This window comes from Papilio xuthus, unplaced genomic scaffold (genome assembly GCF_000836235.2).
Source record: "Papilio xuthus unplaced genomic scaffold, Pxut_1.1 DF827597.1, whole genome shotgun sequence".
In the NCBI taxonomy this organism is placed as follows: domain Eukaryota; kingdom Metazoa; phylum Arthropoda; class Insecta; order Lepidoptera; family Papilionidae; genus Papilio; species Papilio xuthus.
Window position 1 is genome coordinate 1219146 of NW_013531052.1, and position 27977 is coordinate 1247122.

Consider the following 27977-nt stretch of genomic DNA (forward strand, 5'->3'; position numbering starts at 1 on the left):
CCGTCGCATCGCTCCCACGCTCACCACGACGCCGAGCGCGCGGAAAAAGTTTATCATTCACACGAAACTTACGATCGCGCAAACAACCCTACTAAATACAACACCCTCTAAGAAATAAAACGTGTTCTTAGTAAAACAACTTATTGTGTTAAATATTACATTTTGAGTAACTTTTCCTAGTAGTGTCGTAGTCTTATTTGATTAGGCGGTAGATGATGTCCATTTGTGGCGTAGATGGGATGTCCGGACGGTGACAGATCTTGGGGCAGACTGGGTGCGAACGGCGAGGGTACAAGCGGGCTGGGTGCTCGTGCCGCCGACTGGATGCTGCTACAGCGCGAGGGCCGGGAGCGGCCACCGGCCATGGAGGAGGACTGCTCGGCGCGGCCCTGCGCCACCGACTTCTCCATCGCCGCTATCATGGCACGGGACCGACAGGAGAGACGAGAGAGGCGAAGGCATAGGGACCCCAGGGAGGACACCCTCACTCCACTTGGTAAATACATTTAATTTTTTTTACAAGATCATGAAAAATGTATTATAAATGTATTTGATATATTGGTCATTGATCACGAAGCAAATTCTTATCTATTTTAAGCTATTAAACAAAGTTATAATGAAGTTACTTAATACATTTGATAACGCATTGATAAAAGTGGTTTTGATGTTTAGGATATCATGCCAAAAACTAGAACAACAAATTAGTTAGTGATCAAAGATACTCCTCTAAAATATAAGTCATAAGTAATTATCGAAACGTTCTATTTATGTGTGTCGTCACCGAGGTGAATTTATAACAATATAGCGTGCATAAAGTAAATAAAAAAACTCTGCTTTGTTGCTTCTGAATAACGTAGCTTGTCGCGTTGAAAGAATTATACAATTGAACGAGTTAATTTCAGAATGTCATTACAAATAAAAAAGAAACAAGGAAAATAGATTTTGTTCGTAAAATGGTTTCTTTAAATCGTATTATCTTACTAATATTATAAATACGAATGTTTGTTTGTATGAATGTTTGCAAGAATATAATAATTTGTTTGATATAGAAAATAGTGTAGAAGAACACGTAGGCCACTACTTAAGTTTATTATCCTTTCTTATTTTTTTAAATTCTGTTTACTTATAGACACTTTTTGAGCCTATTTTTGGGAAAGTTGTTAGGGAATATGGAAAAAATGGGCTAAAGAGCCACCACCATGCTGGAAATTTTAAGTTTTACATGAAAAAAACCATATTTTTCATGGTAATAATTTTATATAATGTTTACAATTTTAATATAAAATTGTAAACATAACATCGTTGTAATACGATGTTTGGTTTCTAATATTTCTTCTTGCCAAAAAAATAATCTCCAAGCTTAAAATGTCTTAAAACTGTTTGTTTGAAAATTATTTTATATAATTACTAAATAAATATTATTTAATACAAACGTACGGTCACTTTTAATTACCCACCATTAATTCTTATTAGTTACCAATTAATTTCTAAATACATAAATTATGTATTATATTATACAAGCTGTCGCCCGCGACTCGGTCCCAGAGGAATTAAAAAAAACATATAACATATTTAGCAATTTAGCAGGCTGTGTTCTTCCAGACTATGTTCTATGTTATGCCAAATTTAATTGAGATACCTTCAAACAAACATCCGTCCATCCATCCATTTAAACATTCTCATTTATAATATTAATAAGATAACCAAATCTTTACTTGACAGGTGTCATTTTTTTAGATTTAACAAAAGATGTGAGGTCACAACGTTTGTCAAATCTAAAAAAATCTTCGATTTTCATGTAGTTTCAACAATTTTTTTTTAATATAACTATGAATTTTAAAACGTTATTATTGCTATGTTTTTAGTAACAGAATAGACAGATTGATAAGAAATTAAGCATAAATTACAAATGATTATTTCTTTACTTTAAGTGCCAGCAGAAAATTTATATTTTCTTCCCTCGCATGCTTTTTGAAAAGCAAAGACTACTATATATGTGAATACAAGGCAGTCGCGGCACAGTGTCACGGCATTTGAGTCCCACAATTAAAAGCAGAATTTTAAAACAAAATTTTCATTCCAGAAAAGTTTGTGGACGCCACAGCGTCAGCATCGGGGTCACCGTCTCCGCCGTTAGCGGAGTACGAACGAGATTCCCCAGTGGACGTATCCTCGACGTCTGAGGCTGGGTCCGCTAGCGGAGCGCCCGGCGGCTCGCGAGCCTTATCGCCAGCGCCCCGCAACCCTCAGCTTACTGAGAGGTGCTCCAGCGACGAGATGAAACATATACAGTGCCACCTCGAGACCAAAGAACTTTGGGATAAATTCAATGAACTAGGCACCGAGATGATCATCACCAAAACTGGAAGGTAAGTGAATAATACTTATGTTAGCTATTATGTTTAGTTTACCCTCATTAATTATGAAAAACAAATATTATAATATTTCTATGTGTCCATAGAGGCAATGAATATAATTTTGTGTACCTACAAACGTAATCCGCAAGAATAATATTGGAATAATGTTTGCATTACAGTTAAATAACATCAGTGAATCTTATCTCTACTAAAACTCAAACATAGTATCTCCAGAAGTGGTAATTCGATTTTGAAATATGATTACGGTCATAACGCATTTGGTAGTCGATTTATTTTACCATGAGGTATATTTCTTTATGTCAGAATGCAACACTATAAACTTAGTTCTTCAAATGCAGGACTTGTTCTTACAATTCCACTTTTGTTTCGTGCGAGCGAATTTCGATGTGAAATTAAAAACTGTCTGTGGTAGGTAAGCCATCGGTTAACGAGATCGATGCAGTGAGTGCGAGTTGACGATAAGGTAGGTGGTACAGCGCGACCGATACGCCTCGCGGACGAACAATGGCCAATCTACCGCCGTCGACCGCCGGCGACCGTCAGCGACCGCCGCTGACCGCCACCGGGCGTGCTCTCCACTTTACAAATGTTCATTCAATTACTCCGATTCGAGAACCTTATTGATTGAACTTAATAGCTGGTATAATATACGTTTCCTTGCAAATATCACCGGTCCAATGAAAGCCTTGGAAAAAAGTAAATTCTTTGGTTATTGTGGTGGCGATATCGCGGTGAGCTGGGAAAGGAGCGGGGCGTTATCGGCGCGGCATAAATCACGATGACAGCTCACCAGTCGTGACAAATTTTCCAATACAGTCCTCTGATTATGATTATTACTACCTCGTCATTAGATTAGTAAAAATAAAATTAATATAATAACAAAACAATATGAAGATATTTTCTTTTGAATAACAAGATATTATACGTAAGTTAATTTATTTGCGTCAAACTGCAAACTATGGTAGTAACTGTGACTAATGATGTGCGAAAAAATATATAAATTAGAAAACTATTATAAATTTAAGATAATTTGGATAAAATGATTACATTTATATTGTACATCGTTTTTGTACAATTTTAACTGTTAATATTTTAAATTTTTAAATAACTTATATAAAAAAATTAAATAATAATTAAACTGTGGCGAATTTTAGTAAAAACTGGAAACTGATTACTACTTTCAGCTCTCTAGCGAGATAAAACATGTAGATAAGACATAGGTTTAATAAATGCATTAAAACCGTAACTATTAGCGTTTGGGAAATATTTTCACAAGTAGTTGTGATTCAGTTATCGGCAGGTTCCGTACAAGAAACGGGAACAACGTAACCGCGCCACTCCGCATCGCGCAAAACAATGCCCGCTCTTTCACGGACTATAAAGCCGTATTAATACCTCACTTATTTATTACTTATAATGTTCTCGAGTTAACGATGCCCCGGCCATTCGCTTTTTTCCACCATGCATCATAAAATACGACATCTGGAATTATTCCGCACTTATTTACTTTCGAAACAAGCGGCCCGGAACAATCATACGAATTATTTCAAGTATCTCGTTTACAGTTTTGTTGTGATTTTGAATTAGAATATAATATGTTTATTCGATTTTATAGGCAGTAACAGTTTTAGCTTTGGCGCCCTAGGCGAGACTTTTACAGTCCAGTGTCCAGGGCGGTCGCCCAACCTCGCCCTACCATAACGCCGGCCCTGTTCGTTAGCACCTTCAGACAACACACAAACTAGGACTTGAAAATGGGTTTAATATGATGAGATAGCCTCTTAATGCAAATAACGTAATTAGAAATAATAGAACTTAACTAATCCTGTTTCTATGATCTCACACTCACGTGCATACATTTTCTCTCACTGATAAATCGATATGTTATCCGTTAGTATTACGATCATATTATCTTCGCTTTCGTCACGCTCGTATCACCATATAAAGAGACGAACTCAACAAAGGGGATTTGAAAAGTCGCAATAGGAGACAATTTGCCACACCGTCACGCGAGCTTACGCGTTCGCCCCGTCGATTAGCATAAATCTCTCCAACTAACCGTCACAAATGAGCGACGGCGGCCGCGCACCGACGGCGAAGCGACTGCGAGGCTATCGCGGAGCTATTGCGCAGTTGTAGCGAAGCTAGCGCGACAAATCGCGAGCGCCGCCCGCCCACATAAATCAGCATTATCTCGCGAGATAGCCGCTGTGACCCTCCCGCCGTATCACGACGGGCCCCGTGTCATTCGAAAAAATTAATGACTCGGAAAAACGATTCGCTTATGAGGGATCTTTCAATGTAATTGAATTGGCCCGCAGAGATCTAGTGAATTGTCGAGCGCGTTGTGTCGAGTCAGGTGCGTGAGTATAAGTATAATACGAAAGGGTTCTGTCCAAGTTACTTTTGTTCGTTGAAATATTGAAATAATAAGTTAAGGAAATCAGCTGATTTTCCATTAAAACACTATATATTTTAATTCCATTCATCATGGTAAGATGTTAATTCTGATACATGTCTATAATATTTTCTTTGAAATGCTAAATCGTTTCCATGTTTATGACACAGAATTGGAATAGTAAGAGTTGTTTGCATATTTATTTTTAAATTAATATTCTGTTCAGTAAACGGTGGCGAGAAAAAAAATAGATATTAAATCCGAGCGCATTAACTGCATTCACCCTCCGAGATTATGATAACAGGCGTAATAGAGTTATGCTAGATTCACACTAGGGAACAACAGTGCAGAAGTAGGAAAGGATAATAATATTTTAACAGAGAGACAACAGATTACTGCTTCGTCAGTACGTGCGCATTCATACAATAGCAGTACTGCACTGTCTATTGTTCTGTGTCTTTGTGGTACCCTCGTGTGAAACTAGTATAATGCAAATACGTCTGTCCGTGGTTCGCCTCGCATGCTAATCTGGTGCGGATCTAATTCGTCCAGCCACCAAACGTATCTCGCCTCGCTTTAGAGTACTTTGTCGGGTCGCATTTTTCATCCCCTGTGTAAATATTTTGATGTTTGTCCGTCGTTTTAAATCCAACAGTTTTATGTGGCGCATCTGAGCCTAATCTTTTTCAAGCTTTAGTGTGTGTGGAATTGGCTTTAGAGAAAAATTACGTTCTTTTTCTTATTTCTAATTGGATTAAGAGACAATTATTAGTTTGTTAAAGTAAGTAATATGAAACAAAGATATAGTTTCATTACTATATGAATGTATTACGCTCAGTTTCCTTTCAGCAAAGTTGTCTAAAGATTATTAAATAAGTACCTGGATGACCGAGCTTTGCTCGGTATTTTTTTTTAAATTGTGTTTTTTGGAAATTATATTTAAGTACGAATTACTAATAAATTGATGAAATATGAATAATATTTTACGATCTTACCGATAGAAAAAGTTAAGTTTATGTTTAAGTTGATTATCGATAAAACAGTAATAAAATGACATTTTCTAAAAATTGCTCATTTAAAGATATAAGATAAAAAAAACGTGTCAGTTCTGTCATTATTAGAAATATGTGAGTTCTTAAAAAAGCAGACGCTTGATTTTTCATCAATAGCAAACAATTAAAATTTCATCAAGATGTGTTTCTTATCTTGATTTTCTCGTCTACCTGGTATTTGTATAACATATTCCGTTTATTAACAACTTGTAACACTTCAATATTAATAAATTATAAATAAATATGGTTAACTCCGTCATATCATAAATGATGTTAAATCGAATTTGAAGGAGATCTTGTCAAATATATTAGCGTAATTCTAAATTAGTTTATCTCTGGATTATAGTGAAGATGTTGCAATGTTGCCAACATACAAAAGTTCTGTGATCATGGACTTGGCAGAGAACGGACTAATTTGATTTATTTCTCACCATACTGCTTAATGGCGGCGAGTGTGATAAATATATTTTTTGTAACTCTATTAATATTTAACCTTTGTAGATTCTAACATAGTATTGTTTATGTGTCAAATATCTTTATACGAACACAAATTATGATAGCATTTGTCTAAGACTTTGATGTTTTCTAGTAGAACAAAATTTCCATCATAACTTTATTGAATAGAGAATTTAATAGTCTTTACAAATGTAAACACGAATCATATGAATTGGCAACACTTATTATGAGTTACAGTTAATATTTAGTTTGTAAAATTTCAAGAATACGGGACGATTTGTTAGAAAAATAAAGTTCAATATCAATTCCACCATAGGTTAGGTAAACACGAGTTCGAGTTAGCTTTTTTAATATGATTGTAAATACATTAAGTGTCTTGTAGCATTTCAGAAACGATTTCTTAACTTAATTATTATCCAAATGCTTAGGCATAACAATAATAAAAAGAACTTTGAAAATTTTTCTGCTTTTTCAAGATATGTGATTTACAATATCTAGGGTATAAATACTCGATACTTGACATACTTGTCCACAAGTTTAAGTAAGTAATTTAAGTTACTTAAGTAAGTGATATAATTAATAACATAGTATAACTCAGTTAATAACGAATACCTTTCAATTTTGTCGACACAATGGTAGCGTAGAGCGGAGTACGCCTGCATTGATACATAGCTGGGCTCGCGGCTATTTGTCCACCATTGTTCCGTACCGTAAATTCACTGTAGTACTAACTCCAATGCACAGACTACGCTGACGACCCACTTTACAATAAATAACGAGCCAGTTAACAACTAATGGATTTGTTGAGATCGATTCGCATTTGTTTTATTAGTCTTCGTCTGCAAATTCTTGATTTGTTTTTTTTTTTAATATTGAAGTCGATAATGTACGTTATTATTATCACATGGAGATCATGTGATTACGTCTCAAGTTTCGTAAGTCCAGTTACCGTAAAGTACCTAGAAGTAAGTAGTCAGTAGTAACCTATTGTTGAAAAGAGATTTTTTCAACGTACATCCTGCAAATAAAACTCTACTTTTAGGTAAACTATTTTATACTACATAGAAATTTATCTGAATTAAGTGCATCTATAAAACAACAAAATATAAATCATTATTAATTGTTCAATTTAAAACTAAATGTTAAAAGCGTAACCTGATTTAGGCAATCTATTTCAAATAGGTGGGGCTGGACATAGGGAATAATCGTCGATTTTTCCCGCGCGACTGCCGCGCCACGCCGGACACACCGCGCCGCGCCATCCGCCATTTGTTGCGAGCGCACGATAATTGTTGATATACGCCCGCGACCCGCCACTGTAATTGTCAACGCTTAATCTTCTAATTGGCTCGCATTTGCCAATGCCAGCGAGTCGCGAGCATGCACAAAATCTAGAAAGTATAACGTGGAAAGTTTACGAAGTAATTCAGAAGTAAAAAAGTACCATTCACAACTGCAAGTTGAAATGGCGTTTAAGAGCGAAGCGAGGTCGCCCACCGGCGGTGAGGAAATAATTTCGTGTTTTATCGGGCGCTAGGGGGTACGAGGGGATGCGAATGGGAGGAGGGTGGGAGTTCTGATTTATGAGCGACGTCGCGCTCGAGGTGGTCGCGCCGACTTTAAGCAACTGGCATTGTTGACACTCTCTGCTTACCATGACTGCTCGAGTGGTGTGAGGAGCAAAATAATAGAACGAGACGAAAATTTAGTAATCGAAGTTTTAAAGCAGTAGTCATATTCCCATGACGGTTGCTACTCGATGTTGTCATCGTTTCAATTTGAGATACAAACGCGGGATAGATTACGATAAATAATAGCGAAATATAAATGAAACATCTAAATCAAAATTAAAATATCAAATGGAATTCCAAACCGTAATGTTTCCTCGAACAAACTGGCTCAAAGTGCGTTAAAATTTCATCGCCGGCAAAGTTTGCGGACATCTTAATGTCATTTCAATTCAAAAGCTAATTTCGGTGAGATCCTAAATGAATCGAGTCGGCCGCGGCTCTCAGCTTGCGACTCGCTCGCACGTTATTTAACTTGTTCTTTAACTTCCAACTTTAAATTGAAAACGTTACCCGAACTCTTTACGGAGTCGGAGTCAAATTTTGAAGTTTGCCGCTGAATCGGAAATTTCTTTATAAATATCTTATTAAGCTTAAATTCAGTTGGTGTCACGCTGCCGACACTAATTTTATTCCTGAAAGACGGCGGTGGGGCGGCAGGGGAGAGACAACAGAAAAGTAAGGTGGGGGAAGGGGGGAACAGTGAAAATGTATGCAAACGGGAAACGCGGTATTTGACGAAGCCGAAAACGACAAAAGAATTATAGAGGTTGTCTGTCCCCTTGCGATGCGGCGCGGCAGTGAGTGTCGCCGACCTATCCCGCCCCCGCGACATCTTGCGAATTCACTTTGCTTTGCCTTTTATTAAGAGATTACTTGATATCTGTAGGAAGTTTATCTCCTTTTTAGCTACTTACATTATGACAATAAACAAAATATCTATTTGTCTTTTTAAATGTGTGAATGTAAATGCTAAAATTCCTAGTACTAAAGCTTAGATTAAAGAACTGTGTGTGGCTTTTAGGCTTTTAAAATAATTATAGATTATCGATAGACAACTTTAATGTAATGAAATTATAATCCAAATACAAGTTTATTTAACCACACTGTGTTTAAATCTACATTTAGCTATAAAAATGTATGAAAAATTACAATATTGTAGTCTTTAATTACAGGCATATTAAAAATCTAATATTTCAACCCTATTTGTTTTATGTGAAGAGAACACATGTAGGGTAGTTGTAACGCAACGTGTAATAGATGCGTGATTCATGTAAATGTACCCTTAGCGAGTGTATCGCGAGGTAATCTCTTCCCCCATCCCCCTGCCGATAGGGGGGCGACGGGGGAGGGGAGCTGTAAACTAATTATGTATACATTTTCGTAGCCACTTATTTACATAACCACGGCCCGGACGCCGCTTTCATCGTGAATATTTCATTCGTAATCTTTACTTTGACGGTTTAATATGACAGACATTCGGTTTTGTTCGTTTGTAACTTTTAATTTTTGTCGTCTTCCCGCCATAGCCACCCTTTGTTGTTGGCTAGAGTCGACGCCTTACACTAATAATAGATGATTTTCGAACGATGTTTTTATAAACGTTCAGGAAAATCGTGTAAACTGTAATTTTGAATATTCGTAAATGTGAAATCGCCTGGTGTTTCCCGGCCGTTGTATTGACGTTTACGTAAGCGTTCGGTATTTAGTAACACACACAATATTACATACCTGAAATTATTTATGTAGTTGGGATTTATAATATTTTCATTTAAATTCTAAAACACGAATAGAAGGTTGGTTACACCAACACATATGGCAAGTTTTTAATTATTTATATCATTCGTTAATTTTTTCTTTTTTAATACATTTCTTTATTTTGAAACTGACCATGCCCGTTTTATTTTACTGTGACTCCGTAATAGCGAGAATAGCGCTACAATTCCAAAATGTAATTTTATCACGTTTAAGACTTTATGCTTATATCATGAACTAAATTCGATGTTAATAAAATGCAATAAATAAATTGATTACCAATCCCTGCCGTTTTCCTAATAAGTGCTATTGTACTTAATAACAGGATGCGAATAAATAAAACGTATTAGTTGGTAATGAACGCGTGGCCGATGGCCGAGCGTTTCGCGAGTATTTATACCTCGCCTTCTCATGAACTAATTTATGGAAGTAAGTACTCGGAAAATGTTTATGTACAGTCGCCTTCGTTCGCGGTATTCCAGTTACAAAAAAAAAACTTTTGCACCTCCCAAATAATATAATTTTTGCCACTTACAAATATACAATTAAGATATTACATACAGCAATTAAAAAAACTAATGTTGGTTATCAGTATTGTAATCTTGACTACAGTTTAGTGTTGAATATGATATTTTTCTAGCATTTACTGATCTTTGTTAAGTTTCAAGATACACACTACAGCACATGTTCAAACAATTGTCGCTGTTAAAGTGGAATACCGACAATTGACGTGACTGTACATAAACTAGCTCCCTTCTCCCCTTGTGTTGACATCCGGTAGGTATGTAGTTATATGTACGCGCAATATGTAGTCTATTGTAATTTTTATTTACTTGCTAACCGTGTAAATAATGGCCGGACAGTGCGGTTGTAATCACTTCTATGTGTAGTACTTTTTAAATAGGAATGGGTTTTTTATGCACATAATGGACACACTATTGCGATTTATATACTGATAGTAATCTTCGATATAATTCTATGCTTTTACATTACAACGTCTATATCCTATTGATATTAAAAATTTACCGACACATTACAATACTAGTAGTCGACCGCGACTCCTTTCGTGCAGAATTAAAATAAAAAACTTAATTATTATAGTAGCCTGCGTGTTCTTCCACACTATGTTTTATATCTGTGCAAAATTTCATCAAGATATGTTAAGCTGTTCCGGAGATACCTTCAAACGTCTGTCCATACATCTAAACTTTCACATTTATAATATTAGAAAAATGGCAGTTATATAATTAATTAAAAAACGTTCTGTCTGTGAGTATATAGACTAGGTAGCTTCTTTTTATAAACATTATCTTTGTCTTTGTTGTCTATGGTCTAGGTAAAGAATTCATAAAAGACTCGGTGATCGTATAATAGCTAACAGAGGCAATAATTGTCTCCTTGGCTGTTAATAGATGGCGCCAGTGTCTCTGAGTGGAGGAATGTTACAGATGCATCAGTCAACGCACAGATCCTAGAAGGGAACATCAAAGAAACACCAACACAGTATTGATGACCGTTATTTATTTTTACTCCGTTAATTATGACGTTTAAACTTTGATAAGTTAATTTATTTTTGTTGGATTATGAATTTTCTTATTGAAGAAAATAAACAATAATTACCTACATTTATTGGAGCATTTGAGATTTCTATGCATCATACCTAAAAAAGAAATAATAGCCTTAGGTTTCTGAGTCCGAAATGTCCGTTTAAAACATATTGTTATCTCTCTTTTGTCTAAGATAATGAAAGAGATGACGATATGTTTAATAGATACATTTTGGTCTCAGAAACCAAAGATAAATGTATAATAAGTACAAGAAATTATTAGTAATCGTAAAGAAAAAACAGCAAATAAAAGCAACATTTCTAAATTAAATACGAACAAAACTAATTAATGTTATAAACTGTATCGCTTATCATCTGGCAAAGGTCATGACACAATCAACCTCCATCGTAGCGATTACGAACTCTGAGACCAAACCCCGCCCGTTGCGCTGACATGTTCCGTTTTAACAGCCCGTACGTGCCCCCCGGCAACCCCCGGGCCGTCCCCGCGCTACCCCGATCTCCCCCGGCAACCCCTCCCTCGGCCCGAGCTGACGACATTAGCAGCCGCAGACATAGGGCACGTCCCGGCCAGACGTTGACATACGTAGCTAAATGTACTTAGCTATAAAACCTTTGTGATACGGATCGAGAATTTGTAACGGTAGCAAAATATATAGGTATTTAGTTTAAAATACATACAATTATCTTATTTAATTGTTTTAACATAAGTATAGCATATTTCAAATGATTGCAAAACATATATACATTCGAAAAAGTATGAATATAAGTTACACAATTTTCCACCATTTTTTTTCAATATCATATAAACAATATAACTTAAAATAAGCAGAAAAGAAAGAAATCTATATGTTAATTTTCTAAGGAATTGTTATGGTGCGAACTTGCTTACGCTTTCCATGCCGTCGCTAAACTTTCCAAATTCTGCGTCGACTTGTGAAACTCCACACAGGTGTCGCTACGGTAGCGTTGTATAGTAGAGGCTTCACTGGATTAGCAGGCAATTATGCCTGAGTCTCGGCGATTTTATCCAGTATATCAAAGCAAGTTTTACAACGGCGTTTTATTGCGACGGAAATATATCAGCAATAAAAAGAAATGCGAGCGTGTTCTGACACAGTGCGTGCAATGTGACACCATTAGTGCAGTAAACGCGGGAACAATGGGAACAAAACGAAGTGCAGGAATTTGTCGCGAGTACGACGAGCGGGGTGCGACTCAAGAACGCATCGCCCGTCTACGATCAAATCGCTGATGAGTTTTCAATTTACACTAGGTAATAATCTGATTAAAAAATGTGTAACGTAAGAAAAACCTTTAGGACCAAATAATAAACAATATTGTTAACACCTACAACTCAATCCTTTGTCACTTCATCAGTTTGAAATCTTTTTGAAAGGTAGTTAGTTGACAATTCATGTTATTCTTTACAAGCAAACATACTTAATAAGATAGTAACCAATTCTTTTAGTAACATCAAATCTACAAAATGCACTTCATTTTGAATACAAGTATTACGTTTCCGATACTAGAAATATTCTACTTCTAATGTCACGGCTACACTATCGCGATAATGCGAAGATTTTAGTCGTCGTGAGACGTCTGGCCAAACATTTAATCGTATTGCGAATCATGATCGTGAATATCATGTGACAAATGCGAGTTAGTGATGATTCCATGATATAATGATAAGCACTTCGTCGTAGATCTTCGATTTCTTAATAGAAAAAGATAGACTGTTCCCTTACATGTTTTTCAAAGTAACGAATAAATGGTTGCAAATATTATTGCATCGTTGTAAGCATAAGGCATAAATGTTGCGCTTCTGTTGCCTTCACCACGCGACCCGCACCACTTTAGTGTGTCATTATCGCGACGTGTGCAATTAAAATTGTACGCTCAAGTAATATTTGTTTAAAATCACTAATTACATAACCGCTAATAAATACTTTTATACACGACATCTGCTGCGCGGTCGCCGCTAGCCGTATGCATTGTAGAAATGTTTCATTTGTTCCACACGCCCTGTACAAGTTGTAATTATCTGTTCGTGTGAACATGGCCTTAATTCAGAATGCATACCTTAATGCCGCAAATATATGTTTAATCCAAATTACAATCGCAACAATGAATATAACACGATGGTGTGTTGCAATCATAAAAAAAAACTGTAAAGAAAAATCACGTTAGGCAGCAAAAATATGCACCTTAATGTAATAAATGCATAGCTACAAATCGAACAAGAAAGACAATTCAACGTGTAATAAACCAAACAGTTTACAATCAGACACTTTTGAGCTTCAATTTTAGCAAGTCACAATGCGATAGAGGCGGCGTAGCACTCGTTATCTCACATCTTACACGTCTAGTTCGAGTTGTAGAGATATTAATCAATTAGAATTGACAAAATCGTGCTGGTGTCGAAAATATGACGGTCGGCATGGACCTCCCAAGACGAGGAGCGCACCCGACGCACCCGATGTTCTCAGCTATCCCGCTACAACCACGCCCTCTCATCTCATTAACTGACTCTAATTCACATCAATCTTTCACAAATTCCTTCACGCGTGCTGCCCTCAAATATTTGTTGCTGATCGTATCTACAAGGATACATTTTTTGTCTACTTCTGTGCGTCTTTTTGCTATCATATCCAATTTTGTCAGTCTAAATGTTGGTCGAAGATGATAAAGTACTTTTCAAAATGACATTCATTCTACCGTGCTGTGATTACGTGTTGTTACATTTTGCAATACGTATCTCATCCAAGACATAATTTGCACTGCAAATAATTATAATAATATTATTTGTGAATCATCTTTTCAGTTTCTGGTATATATTCAATTACGATATTCTTCAACAACTCATCAAAGACATTTCTTGATACCTTGATATTGTCAGGAATCGAATATCAACATAAGCGGAACATGGGCCAGTGATAACTGGTTTAAACTTTCAAACGACTGTCGGATGCGGGGAGCTTGGTAGGCGACAAATCGTGACGTTGTCTCGCGCCGGCTTCAAATAACGTCTCAAGCGAGCTAAAGAACATCCATCATGAGACGAGCGGCGTGACGGGCCGCGGAAAAACAAGCCCGAAGTGTCAACCAGTTGACTGAAAGCATGACGATTCATTATAGCTTTGCAAATATTTAAAGACGAAGTATAAAGGCGAATATTTTAACGCTTCCCGTTAAAATATTCGCCTTTTAATGCTACGTTTTCAAATAAAAATCGAGTGCTTTCAAAGTGAGTTTTTGTACAGGAGTTTCAACAATTAAATATAAGTCTAGGTTAAAAAATTAAGCTTTAGTAAATTGACTATTATGATCGATGATTTTCTAGAATTTACAACCTTATTGAAAGCCATAATTTTATATTCTCTTCCTTTTAAGTTTCCCGAACAACCTTTGTGTCGTTTAATATTTATAGTTAAAACTAATGGAGTTAGCATTAAAAGTATCTAAGCTAGCTAGCTAAGATTATTGGACCACCAGCGTTGACTGACTATCACTGAATTATTGTGTTTGCTAATTTCTTAGCTTTTAGCACCAATTACCAACACCGCCCGACATTAAGGATAAATTTCCTTGGATTTTACTGAAAACTTAAAACCAATTAACAGTTCTATATCCTTAAATCGTATAACTTAAGTTCTAATAGATAGTAAGAAATATTGTCCTAATTTACGCTTTAAAAGGATATGATTCTTTCCATGGACTACATAGAGTAGATAATAATTTACAAGTGTCATGACAAAATCATAATCAAACAATCAGCACAATAACAGTCATAGAGTAATACATCAGCAGAGCGCGCTAATGAGCGCCGGCGGAATCCGCAATCTCGCGCCATCTGCCTCTAATCAACGATTGGAGTTAATTAAATCGCGTTGGCAATATGGCGGCAGGCATAATTGCTATTAATAAAGCGCTTTCCTGTATAATTGGATGGCGGCGAGCGCGGATTGGCCGGACCCTAATCACGACGTGATAACATTGCTCTAATGGCGTACACCGCGCCTATTCCATCGAACCACAGAGCCTTTGCTTTCACGTTGTGCTGCTTCCGCTGTTAACATAACATTAACAATTCCTAATTTTGCAATACTTTAATTTCATAATTTGAGCTTTTTAGTGATTAGTTTCCAGTGTTATTTGGTGTTCCAATGCGTCATCAAAATCTTATAGAATAAAAAATGAAAAAGTATTGGGTTCTTTTGGTTGAGTTTAGAATTGTAGTCTGCTCTTTGTTACCTTACAGTTTTGGATATTAAATAGAAATGTAGTATCACAATATAATTTAAAGAAGTAAACTAATGAAATGTTACTTATGCTATCGCCTCTATCTTTTTTTTAACTTAACAAAGAATATCTCGTTCCAATGACTTCCTTTGTTTGTTTTAAAGTGCTTCAGTTAAACGATTTAAATCATCCTTGAAAGTAAATTGCACATTAAAGATTTTGATTAGGATTCACGCTTGGAGGAATGGCGACCGTCCGTACGACGGAGCGATGTGCCGCCGTTCGGACCAATGATTGACGACTTAGCACCTCGGTGCGTCACTAATTAAGCCATGCGTTGCTTGGCTTCTGCCATGCTCTGTGCGCCTGCGCATCGCAACACTACCGCATTAACAGTGTAAAATTACATTTAGATTGCGAATCTTGCTCGTTTAACACCTTGTTTTTATCAGTCATATTAATTATGTGGGGGTAATTTTTAATTTAAAAACTTTCTTTTTTAATTTTTATATGACTAATTAATGTTTAATTTATTACCTATATACTACGATAGTTTAACAATTTTTTTGTCGACGCGTTTGTGATTTAGGACCGAAAGTGTTTTATTAGACTCGTCGTTATTTATGTGCAAATAACAGTTGACTTAAGACAATAGATATAATCCGCTACGGTACAAACAGAGAACGCGGGGTGTTGACAAACAATGATTTAATTACAATCTACGTTGAAAGACACAAACAGTTTCATTCGCCAAAAACTGACGAAGAGACAAAGCATGCGAAATGATGTTGTACATGTGTCGAAGAATGAGAGAGAACTTTACAAGCAGACATGTCTATTTGATGTGACGCACATAAAAATAAGACATTTGTGAATAGATTTACGACTTACATCTAAGCCGGTGTCGTAGACATCGACTTTAACAATGTCATAACAGTAATGAGAGCGGCTGTAAACGATCGCCCCCTTATTTCTGTCTTCGGTATATGCTCATTAAAATCGGGGAACGCGTGTTCCTTGCTCCTTTTGCTCGCGCTCGCTTTTCCGCTAACTTTCGGGTGGTGGAATGATGGACGACGTCGGTGGTCATATATCATGACGGTAATATATATCGCAGCGTGCGTCGAGTGTCGCCATTAACGCATGCGCGCAATCGCCCGCGCCTTCGGGAATGCTATAAGAAGCGGCTCACAAATCGACGCGTGCGACCACAGCTTTACATGCATAAATCTTATTAATGCTATTCTTATTTTTGTCCCTGCCTCGACCTGAGCAATCTTTACACGTCTCCAGCTCTCCTTTGTCACTCTAAAGCACTGCTGGCATAACGACATATAAAATTTCTATTGCCGAGGACGCCAATCAATCGTATTGTAAATTATAAAAATCGTATCGTAAATTACCGCTGTATACAAGGCCAGATAAACGTCGCGGGTGGTCGAGGATTTGATTGAATACAATTCAAATGGCGGGTCAAAAGCCGCAGTAGTGCAGTAGAATATTCGATGATTCGATCGCTAATTATCAACTGCTTTCCCCTTGCCTTAGGAAAAGTGAGTGGCCGTGGTCGAAGCGACGTCTCGACTCGCGATCATAGATTTGTTGTTTCCGCTCTCGCCGCGTCAATGACTACCATTTTGTGTCGATTAGGAGATTATATTTCACGCGCCCGCTACTGACACCACTTTTTGTGTCACACCGTTCTGGTCACCACGAGTTTATTATCTTGATACTTTTTCCTATACAGAGTCTGTTTTTCGTTATCGAACATAGTGGATATATTTTTAGTCAAAGAATATTTTTTATATTTTCCTATCTCATAACCTTACCCTTGTTAACGTAGGGTCGATAGCAGGAAACCGCAGTTACGCCGAGGAGTGTAATAAGAGCCATTACTTCGACCAACCGCAAGCAATTTCACTAACAGTAAACAAAAACGTCTGCCTTTACAAAAATGTCTACCCATTCATCTTTCTCCAACGGGAGACGTTAAAGAATGTCTCCGTTAAGGAGGGGAAGGGGAGCGATAGCTTAGAGTCACAATCGTATAAAAGCGTTCACAATAACCCATATATGTACGCAGACGACGACGATAAATGTTATACGAATTTCGACTTTGTCATGCGGCTGTGTTTTATTACTTTTTTATTCTAAATATTTATTATTGCTGACAGTGTGTTGGGGTGGGGGAAGGTAGATATAAGCAACTGGCACTGTTTTAAACTGCCGATGCATGGTATATCACTACATACTAGATGCCTACAAATATTTTTATTTCGTTCATGGTCCCTTCTTCATTGCGGTATGATCCACTTTCGTTACTTTATAATAGGTAAGGAATCTGATATAAATTATAATCTCTATTATCTAGATGGCGTTGGGTTCGAAATAGATCACGGTATCGTTTGATTTCTTCGCTCAGATGACGTCATTGTCATTATGCTAAAAGTGTTATGTTTATTTGTGCTATCAGATTGCTCGTATATTGTTTTGCTAATTGGTAGCGATAATTCGCGATAGCCACTACTCTAATGAGCGAAAGTCGATTAGAGTCGGTCTCAGGTAGCAATAATTTTAGCTCAACCAAGTAATTGTCGAATAATTGCGTTAATGTGAAAATTTACGCCTTAACATAACAATGGAGGTAGGAAGTCGACGTGGCGCGTATAAAATGTAAGAGTTAAACATAAGGTACACGAGGTAATGAAAAATTCGAGAAAAAGCACTCTTAAAAACTATTTATTTTTATTAAACTCTACTGAGAAGGAGATGAAGCAACATTTTTAGGGATATAACTTGCACTTCCATTTTTAAATATCAACTAATTTGTTATAAGTAATCCTGACAACATGAAGGTACTTTTTGAGTAAAAAAAGTACATTTTTGTCTCCTAAACCTAATATTTTAACAATGTATGTGTTCCAAAAAACTGCCAAATTCTAGGGAAGTTAATGATTACTAAATCAATTAACTACAGAATATTCCAATATGCTTACCCGAGATAAAGAAATATTGACGAAACCTGTTCTTTCACTACTACTAAATAAAGTTTTAAACTCCATTAATTCGTATTAAAAATCTAATTTAAAACTACTAAAACGATGCTCTCCACACTTCGATAGATATCCTGTTGATTTATTAATATGAGCATTTAATGATCTGCCTTTTTAACCTTGGTACGGTCGTATAACTTGTAATTAATTTTAATATCTACGTTTAAGACGTTAAACGTGGCATTGAATTAAATAAATTTTATAACTGTGTTACCAGCGATAGTGTAAAAACCTCAATTAATTACTTAATTGTGTAGTACTTATTAAACAAAATAATTTAAGTAATTAGGACTATAAAAGACGAGATAAATTCTATATAGTCTTTGAGTAAGAAACAAGAGAAAAATCAATTCCAGGACCGACATTTCTAATTACATAATCTAGTTTGAATGTACATACTTAATTTCTTAAACGGTCGTTAGCCTGACTTATGTTGACTTTCTTTTCTATAACTGTAATATTACCGTGTGATTGTTGTTGCAGACGCATGTTTCCGACGGTGCGCGTGTCATTCGCGGGATGTCGCGCGGAGGCGCGCTACGCCGTGCTTTTAGACGTGGTGCCGGTGGACGGCAAGCGGTACCGCTACGCCTACCATCGATCCTCATGGCTGGTGGCCGGGAAAGCGGACCCGCCCGCGCCTGCACGTCTCTACCCGCACCCAGACTCACCCTTCGCCGGCGATCAGCTACGCAAACAAGTCGTATCTTTCGAGAAGGTCAAGCTTACCAATAACGAAATGGACAAAAACGGACAGGTTAGTAGCTATATTAGTTTTCTAAATTTTTCTGAGGCCAATAGAAGTATAAAAATCGCCATTTCATTGACATGGTTTTTCATGACATCTTAAAAATAAACTAATTTTCCTGTCTAGTTGGTGTTAAATTCAATGCACAAGTACCAGCCACGCATCCACCTTGTGTTGCGGCGGGAGGGCGCCATCAACGCGCCCATCGTGGACCTTGAGCAGGAGGAGTTCAAAACGTTCATCTTTCCCGAGTGCGTGTTCACTGCGGTCACCGCCTATCAAAATCAACTGGTAAGTGTCATCGAACATCTGTATCATAACAAACTTGTCGAGCAATTTATTTGTCGCGTCTGCAGTCTCGTTTCGATCATTCGATATCTAAAATAGATCAGAGAGCTAAATGCTGGGGATGGCAGCGCCATCGGCCGACTATCGACGGTTTCTATTCCTATCACGCTAATTGCATCTCGCTGAAAGGTATGTCCAGTGGAACAAAGGGAGGTGGCACATCATTTTTTGTGCACCGAACGGCCACACGCGCGTCCACCCGACGACGGACGGACGGCGCGCCTGACGCGTGCGCAATGGTGACGATTAAAGTTTTCAGCCGCGCTAAATATAAGCTCTCAGATGCGCTGCTAACATCGGCCGCCGCAAGCGCGCCACGCACTTCGCTAATGGCATTGTCTCGATGAAAGTTATCGACACATCAAATGTTGCCAGTTCTTCTCTTTAACTTTACAGTTGAATTCTTAAAATTGGTAAAGTTTTCGGTGTCACCGATATTGAAAATGATGCTTAAATAATGTTGTTATTTTGCTCTTATTTTTGATCATTCAAGATAACAAGGACAGTATTTTAAGTCATGGTAGGTCAATATGTCACGGTTTTCTATTTTGTATTTCATTACTCCAAATAATAATTTCAATATCAGGTTAAAAACCAAATTAAATTGTTAGTTAATAAAATCGCTAAACGCTTCGCTCCTCGAACCGCATGTCGCCTGTGGGTCGGTGTGGCGGGCGGCACTGCGCGCTGCCGCATATGTCGCCACGAGCAATTAATTCTCTGTCACAAGAGCGTTTGGGCGTCTCCGAGCTCCTCGTTTTGTTTCGTCCCCGCCAGTAATTAGGACGTTTTGAGGTTCATAAAGGAAGCGTTACTTTATATCGACAACGCACTACATAAATCTTCATTCGTTTGTTAATTAGCTGTTTCGAGTTCTACAAACATGAGTAGCGCTTGTTTTTGTCTTATATCAATTTATAATATTATGTCGGTGTAAATGCTTAATATTTGAGTCTTCACACACGAACACGACCGAGGATTTGAAGTAGTAATACACTGCAGCTAAGTTAATTGCCTTCGAGGACAGTACCAAAAGGTCGCCTAAATCGCTCCCTCAGGATGATATTTATTGATACCGATTGAATGTAATGCTTTCATAGATTTACTACCCGCCGCTTGGTGTACCGCTAAGCAACAGTCGCCTATTTTGCTATACACAATTTAATTAATCGATAATTTTTTCATTGAATTCAAAAATATTTGTCATAGTCTATCGATTGTAAAGATTTCGAAATGTCTACGGCAACTACCTCAGAACTTAAAGAGCGTGATATCAGAAGTTCGATCGCAACATAAGAGCGGTGCGGGCGGAGCAGGCGCAGTTCTCGCTCCGATTTGGCTGACGTCACCTCCTTGACAGCTAAAACATTTGTCGAACGCCGGAGATAGTGTCACTGATAACGCAATCCCTTACAACAATAAGAATACACTTAGCATGTTTGCACCTGCGCCTCGGACAAGATCGATACGTCTCAAGCCCGCACAATTTAAATTCCATACAAAAAAGGCAAACGCACTCTATCGTTCGGCCACAAACGTCAGAGAGGCTATTTTTACATAGATATCGATCTGATATGACCGATTAATCGTATAATATTTGAATTCTTTGGTTTCATAAAAAAGTGTCACCATGTTTTTCTGATCGTACGATGTTTGTCATATCAATTTGGAATGAAACATCATTATTCGTTTTTACTACTTTGAACGTTGATATAGGAGATAAAATCGGGATAAAAAAAATGTGTCGTGAATTGACTTTTTTGTGTGCGTTCGCCGTGTGAGACGGAACGTCGCCGTGCCGCGCCGCGGGATGGTTTCCCTGGAAAACGCCACGGCCCGTCCCCGAGACCCGACCTGCTTCAATATTTAATATTTTTACACCCACCACACTATTGTCGTGTTGTGCGTTTTGTGAACGTTCCTTTGTCTGAAATTCGAGTCGCTGCGAGGTGACAATGTTTGTTAGAGTTTACGCATTCTCAATGCACACAATGCGTTTTTAAAAAGGCGATGACTTGTGAATTTGTTGTGATTGATTATACCGTAGAGGATATAGTCAAACAAAGACACACGAGATACAAACAATCATAACACTTTTAGTACAACTATTAAAACCCATAGTAAGTAAGTTCTAATAAATAAGTTAGATTTAGTAAATAAATTATAAGACATTAAGATTTTAAAATCAAGACACGTTCAAGTTGTCTCTACTAGAAGTACATTAAGGTTTATAGAAACAACCTTTAAGAAAAAGTTAATGTATTTTATAACATTAAGTTATTTTAAGTTATCACTTATAGGATTCTAAACGGCAAGTGACTTGAGAAGATAATCACAAGATCTGACTCCCATAGGTCGTATGTACACAGTTCACGTAAACACCTTCAATAGGTGCTTAATTGAAATTTATATCTCATTTCTCAGTATCAACAATCAATATTCTAAAATCTCCAATCCGTGTATCTATTCGTGCATTCATCGTCCACAAACGAGTTCTAGCTTCGACATAAACGAACAATATAATGAAGGAGTAAAGGCAAACACAATTTCAATAACAAAGGGCATCCATGACAAATAAACATATTTCACGGGCCAAAATGGCTGCGGTCAGGTGTCACGAGGTGGCCCCCTCCTCCTCCCCTACTTGCCTCTGCCCCTGACGCACCTCTTTCTTCGATAATCGATTTAGTATTTCGTGAATGATGCTTTTTATTTGTGTCAACCAACTTGCTGCAGTTTATTTCTCGTCATTTTTTAGTATACAGATTATCTTGGTTGCCATCGAAAGGTTCACAAGATGCAAGCAATGCTAAATGACAAATTGAAGTCTTAAGATTTTTATTGTTAGTTTGATTATCATCCCGAAACCCTAATAATTGATTCCTAACGAGGTTTCTTATAACCTTCAATATAATCTTCAAGGTTTTCTGCTTGGAACATGATTCAGTGTACAGTTAACAAATTTTAATGGTCACAATAAAAGCTAAAGGAGTCGCAGTGTCACTGCAAAATGTTCATTATTCAAAGAATAATATGGCGCGATAACACGAAACCCGCATAAGTCAAAAATACAAGAAGTCAACGTACTTGCTTATGAGAGGATTTAAAATAATTTACCACGTTATTATTTATTTCTTCATCGTCTCGCTCGCTCGCGCCGGTGCGAGATCTGCTTTTATTCGCGATCTCTTTTTCTTTGGCCATCGATCACACGAGGTGTGACGTCACGCAGGGCCATCGTGTGCGGCCGGCTGGATTTATTGCGACTGCGCAGCGAAACAAACAGAAAAACTATGTTTGTATTCCTTAAAACCTGTAATACTTGAATTCATATGTCTACCTTTATAAATTAATATTTAATTATTATGATTATGAATATTTAAAATAATTGTGATCACACATGTAATCACTCACGGATAAACGCACAAAGTTTTTCTTGACAACCAATATTAATAGCGTAAAAAATGCTATTGTCTATATTTTTATTTTTTATAATCTGTAGGAACTGTTCAAGTGACATTGACAGTTGTTATACTTTATTTGATTTTAATCTGTGCATCGACATAATTTTGACGAGGGCATTGAAAGTCATAATAAAAAATGTGGCAAATTGCTTATTCATTGATATTTCGAGTGTTCAACTGCAACTATGGACACGAATGTAGAGTCGATCTTATATTAACAGTCGGTTCAATAATGGATCTACTTTCCCGTTTGAACAGAGATTCCAATCAGAGAATATTGCCAAATTGAACAATGGACAAATAATTTGTTATATGATTTAAGAATCCACAATTTGAAGAAAATTATGAGTTGAAAATTAAAAATTGACGAATATGTTTATTTGTACATTAATAACGAAAATAACTACGTCAATTGGCGAAGATCTTTACAATCTGCGGACAATATATTTCATTGTATCCATTGGTAGCATCAGAGAGAGCTTAGAATTTTTAAACTTGCTAGATGAAGATGTACTGTAACCTTTCAAATGCTATTAAGAACATTTTTGTCCCATCTAACAATGTTAACCATTTAAGCACCGTATTAAATTTATAAACTTGTATTAAAAGTAATAAAGTTTAAATTATTTTGTTGTGACTGTTTATTCAATTTAAGTTTCTTTAGATGGTTGATGTTCAGTGCACTACATCAATCAATAATGAGATACGTATAGCTAAGCATTGCTCCGCGCCTCACCGTGACATTTATTTATTCTTCAGAATGTTCCCGTCGTGTTGTGTTCAGTCGGATGCTTCTATACATGTTCTCTTGTAACTGGAATATTCATTTCCTTCGCCTTGTCAACTTAGATGAAATCTGGTTATAAGCTATTAGTACTTCTAAAATTGATTATTGAAATCATTACATTGTTCTAATAATTATAGCGTTTTCATTGGAATAAACATCTTGATTTTAATTTTTAAATCACCACAAATTATTGGTAACTATAATGTTATGTAATAATTTACCACTATATTATTATTTTAATTTAAGTGATAAAGAATTATTTCTATTCCGGATCTGGCTACATGTGTGGTGTAAACTTCCCTAAGCAATTTATCACTTCCCAATAATTAGAACGTCCTTTGCAGAAGTGTGCGCCGTTACTGTACACGTATCTCTCCTTGGCGCCTTTTTGTGAGACTTTTTTTGTTTCTCGCTCGGGAATAATGTCATTATGGCGCCTTTAATGTTGTCAGTGCGAAGAGCGGGCCACCGCCGTCGCCGTGCCCGAGGCGAGGCGAACTTTTGTTGATACTTAAATTAGGTTGTTTTGACACGCCTCACCCTTATGTTTGTACTAAATCTAATAAACGTCGGTAGCGAGAGAACATTCTATTCATTATTCGGGTGACGTTTCTGTAAAATACGCTGATGGATTAGAGACGTTAAGAATACATATTGGAATTCAATCAGTTTAACATTTAGGATATTGAAAAAGTCAAAAACAAATAAGAACGCCCATCTGCGGTGATACATGGTATGCATAATGTATGGTCGTCGATATTGTGAGGTGCCACTGGCATTTTGGGCGCACTCATTATGTCAATGGATGGAAACAGGCGCGGGCTCGGCGCGGCAGGCCCATTGTAGTCAATTCTTTCGCCATGTGGGTGTGCAAGTTGAGCAGCTTCTTAGCTGACCCCCGACACCGACACTCGCCATATCGAAGCAGAAGCGACACCACTCGTGTTCGTTTACCATCCTATCTTCTAATCGTAGTCATGTTCTGTTGCGCCTCATGAATTTCGTTTAACAATCATTCATTTCTATTGTTATAAACGTGTTATAAATTTCAAATCAATAAAACTAACATTTATGCTCAGATCCGAAGAATCGCTCGTAAATTTTCTCACTAAAACATTTAAGTAGCGTCATTTTTATGAAACAGAAACTGAAAATTTGTCTCAGACGGTGTCAATATTTTCTAATGTTTATTGTTTTCTTTGATCCCGAACAATACTAACCGAGACGTTTATCAAGACTTTTCGTAGATTAACGCGACTCGATCATTGTGCACATCAAAAGAATGTATAAACATCTTTAACAAAAAAAAACCTATTAGTTAATCTAAATAGAATAGGGAAGTCTGAAAATAGTTTGTTAAAGAATGTTCGTCGTATTTTTCACGGTATACATTTGGAGACTTACATAAGTTTATGTTTGGAATGTGCCCGTTGAGTTCTTCGTACGGTAATGCTTGCTGTAGTGCGAACTTGTCGAAATATCGCGCAATTAGGTGTCGCGTAGGTGAGCGTGTCGGGTGTAGCGCAGATCAGCGGAGCTCGAGGCTCGAGTCAATCGGCAGGTAATTACTGCCGCCAACTGCCGCGCCCGATGATAGATTGACACGTGTACGGATGCCGCTCGTTTCTACACATGCCAAACACTAACTAGTTTCTGAGCCCCAAATCTCTGTATAAAACATATAGTCATCCCTGTCATTATCAGAGACAAAACAGAGATAACAATATGTTTTAAACGGGGATATTCGATTCAGAAAACCCCTGGTGTATCATTATTTTACAGAATAAGGGCAAATGTGATACGCTGTTAAGTGAACATCAGATGCTACATCTGTAAAAATCTTAAAGGAAGTTCATTTTGTGGTACGATACCTACACCACCATTTTCAATAAATTATAAATTGACTCCTTCATTCAATTTTGTTTTTAGCGTAGAAAGATTTGTAGAGTTTTTTTCCTACAAAAACAAATATTTGAACATTTTATAAGTTATGTGATTAAAAGATGGTAAAACCGTCAAAGTGTACAGAATTTTTAGTTTGGTGATTACGTTTTAGGACTTATAGGTTATGTTATTTAACAAATTAGCCTATATTGCGTACGCTAGGAGATTGCCGTTTTAATGACGACTGGTTTCTCGGAGATTTGTCGTAAATATTGGTTGCAAATTGTGCTCGGGCGCAGCGGGGACACCACACGCAGCGAGGGGGCGATTTCTCATCCGTGTTTGCCTCCGCGCTGCCAAACACATTTTTTAACACCTCGGCCGCCGCTTAAATCAGGAATTGCAGTATTTTATGGGTACATCGACTTAATTCGTCTTATTTACTTGAAAACATTTGCTTACTACACTTGAAGTTTAAATCATTTGTACGTAATTGATATTTATAAAGTTACTTATACAGAAAAGGACTAGCTTAAATAAAATAACGATAACATATTCTTTGCTAAATTCTATATGAATAAAATAACTTACATCTTTTGTTTCAGATAACAAAATTGAAAATCGACAGTAATCCGTTCGCCAAGGGGTTCAGGGACTCTTCACGTCTCACTGAATTCGAGAGGTAAATATCTCAAATAATATTTCTAAAATATATCAAAAAGAGTGATTTTAAAATATTGTGCCACTCTTATAATTAGACATAGAATATAGTTATTATTTTATTCAATGTAACGAGTTTGCAAAGACTCGTTAGTTCATGTTTCGTTCGATTGTCTGACAAGCTGTAAGAAACAGGCGTATGCGACACTGATAGATGCCCCTACTCGCTCAATTACGTCTCCATCCCGCACTCCGTACACATAGGCAATCAAAGCGAGATAAATGCTAGCTCAGATCGATACTGCCTCTATATTCAACATTTATGATTTCTCCTTGATCGTTCGTCCGCATGCACATAAACACTACGCGCTTTGCGATAGTGCAAGAATTTTTTCCACATTTGAGCATGATTTTTTATTTTGAATTTGTTTCTTTGTTGAGATTCTATATCACGGGCGAGCACGAACGAACATCGGTCTTCGATGACGCGCGCTACGGCGCCGCCAACCCTAGGTACATATTTCATTTCGCTTCGCATATCCAAGGTGTGTGTACGTCTCCACATATAATATTTTTCTTCGTTTCAGGGAGACGATGGAGTCAATGCTTGCGGAGCAGCATTACCTTCGCTCTCCGCTGCGGCCGTTCGACCTGGACCAGCATAACAATAATTTGACGCTAGAAGAAAAAGCTATCTTGGCTGCTCGTTCGCAACTGTTTCTTCGAGCCGCGTATCCGTTGTACGGCGTGCCGGCAGCGGCACTGTGGGGCCAGTGGGCGTGCCTCGCCCCGCAGCTCCTCGCCCAGCAGCACCTGGCCTCAGGCTCTGGTCTGCAGCTACCCCGGCCAGTATACCCGGGCGGCATGCCCGCGGGCCTGGCGCAGCACCGCTTCTCGCCGTACCCGCCGCGGCGTGCCTCGCCCGGCTCCTCGCCGGACTCGCTGCGCGATGCCAGCCCGCACCCCTTGCCACCGCACACCCCGCACGCACCGCACCCCCCACACAGCCCCACTTAGTGACGGCCCACCGATTAAGCTTGAGGATCTCTTATAAATACGTTATAGATTACTGGTATTATTTATATAAAACTTTAGAAGCAAAGTGATACGTGAGTGTTATTGACGGACGGATTGTTCGATGGAGATGAACGAATTTACGTGTTTTCGATATCGAATAATTGAGTGATAATATGAACTGTTGATGCTGTGTTGCGATCTTTGATTTGTATTATAGTGTATAAATTATTTAAAACAAATTAGTATATTGATGTAATAATCGTTACTGTAAGTTGTATCGTTTTATGTTCCTAATGTTTTATCTCGTCGCTTTGGGCGTCGCATCGGCAGCAGTAGCAGGCTAGGGTTGAGGTATAACAATCTCTACATGGGTGAATTAGTTGGCACCACTTCGGCATACACAAATCTGTTCGTTTGGTTTGGTTAAAAAACTTTTGATATGTGCAATAAAAGAGACAAAAGCGTAATGTTATAGACAATTTAGCGTCTGTGTTAAGATGTATTATTAAATTGTAGAGAATATATTCCTTGTCTGTGTTTCCTGAGGTTTATTACACCTGGCTTAGAGTAAAGTTGATACGGACACATAGATGTACCTAC

At 37.5% G+C, this 27977-nt stretch overlaps 1 protein-coding gene and 1 long non-coding RNA gene across 4 annotated transcripts; one reads left to right on the top strand and one right to left on the bottom strand.

Moving 5' to 3' along the window:
• Positions 1-27977, top strand: LOC106118398 (T-box transcription factor TBX20). 2 transcript variants are annotated; one of them, XM_013313064.1, is made up of 7 exons: positions 1-496; positions 2084-2369; positions 18953-19226; positions 19344-19508; positions 26306-26382; positions 26802-26873; positions 26948-27977. In XM_013313064.1, the coding sequence occupies exons 1-7, from the start codon at positions 235-237 to the stop codon at positions 27375-27377; spliced, it is 1566 nt and encodes a 521-aa protein (XP_013168518.1). In that variant the 5' UTR covers positions 1-234; the 3' UTR covers positions 27378-27977. The 2 variants fall into 2 exon arrangements, with proteins under 2 accessions (XP_013168518.1, XP_013168519.1); XM_013313065.1 differs by lacking the exon at positions 26802-26873.
• LOC106118399 (uncharacterized) lies at positions 6711-8255 on the bottom strand. 2 transcript variants are annotated; one of them, XR_001227916.1, is made up of 3 exons: positions 8158-8255; positions 7440-7600; positions 6711-7243 (listed from the first exon to the last, which is right to left on the bottom strand). It is a non-coding gene; the product is annotated as an uncharacterized LOC106118399 (long non-coding RNA). The 2 variants fall into 2 exon arrangements; XR_001227917.1 differs by having other exon boundaries at positions 6711-7302.

Excerpts from the sequence above, each read along its gene's own strand:
- LOC106118398 (XM_013313064.1), top strand. The coding sequence starts at position 235 with ATGGGATGTCCGGACGGTGACAGATCTTGGGGCAGACTGGGTGCGAAC. Across the intron at positions 2,370-18,952 it reads ATCATCACCAAAACTGGAAG|ACGCATGTTTCCGACGGTGC; the intron begins GTAAGTGAATAA and ends TTGTTGTTGCAG. Across the intron at positions 26,874-26,947 it reads TACGGCGCCGCCAACCCTAG|GGAGACGATGGAGTCAATGC; the intron begins GTACATATTTCA and ends TCTTCGTTTCAG.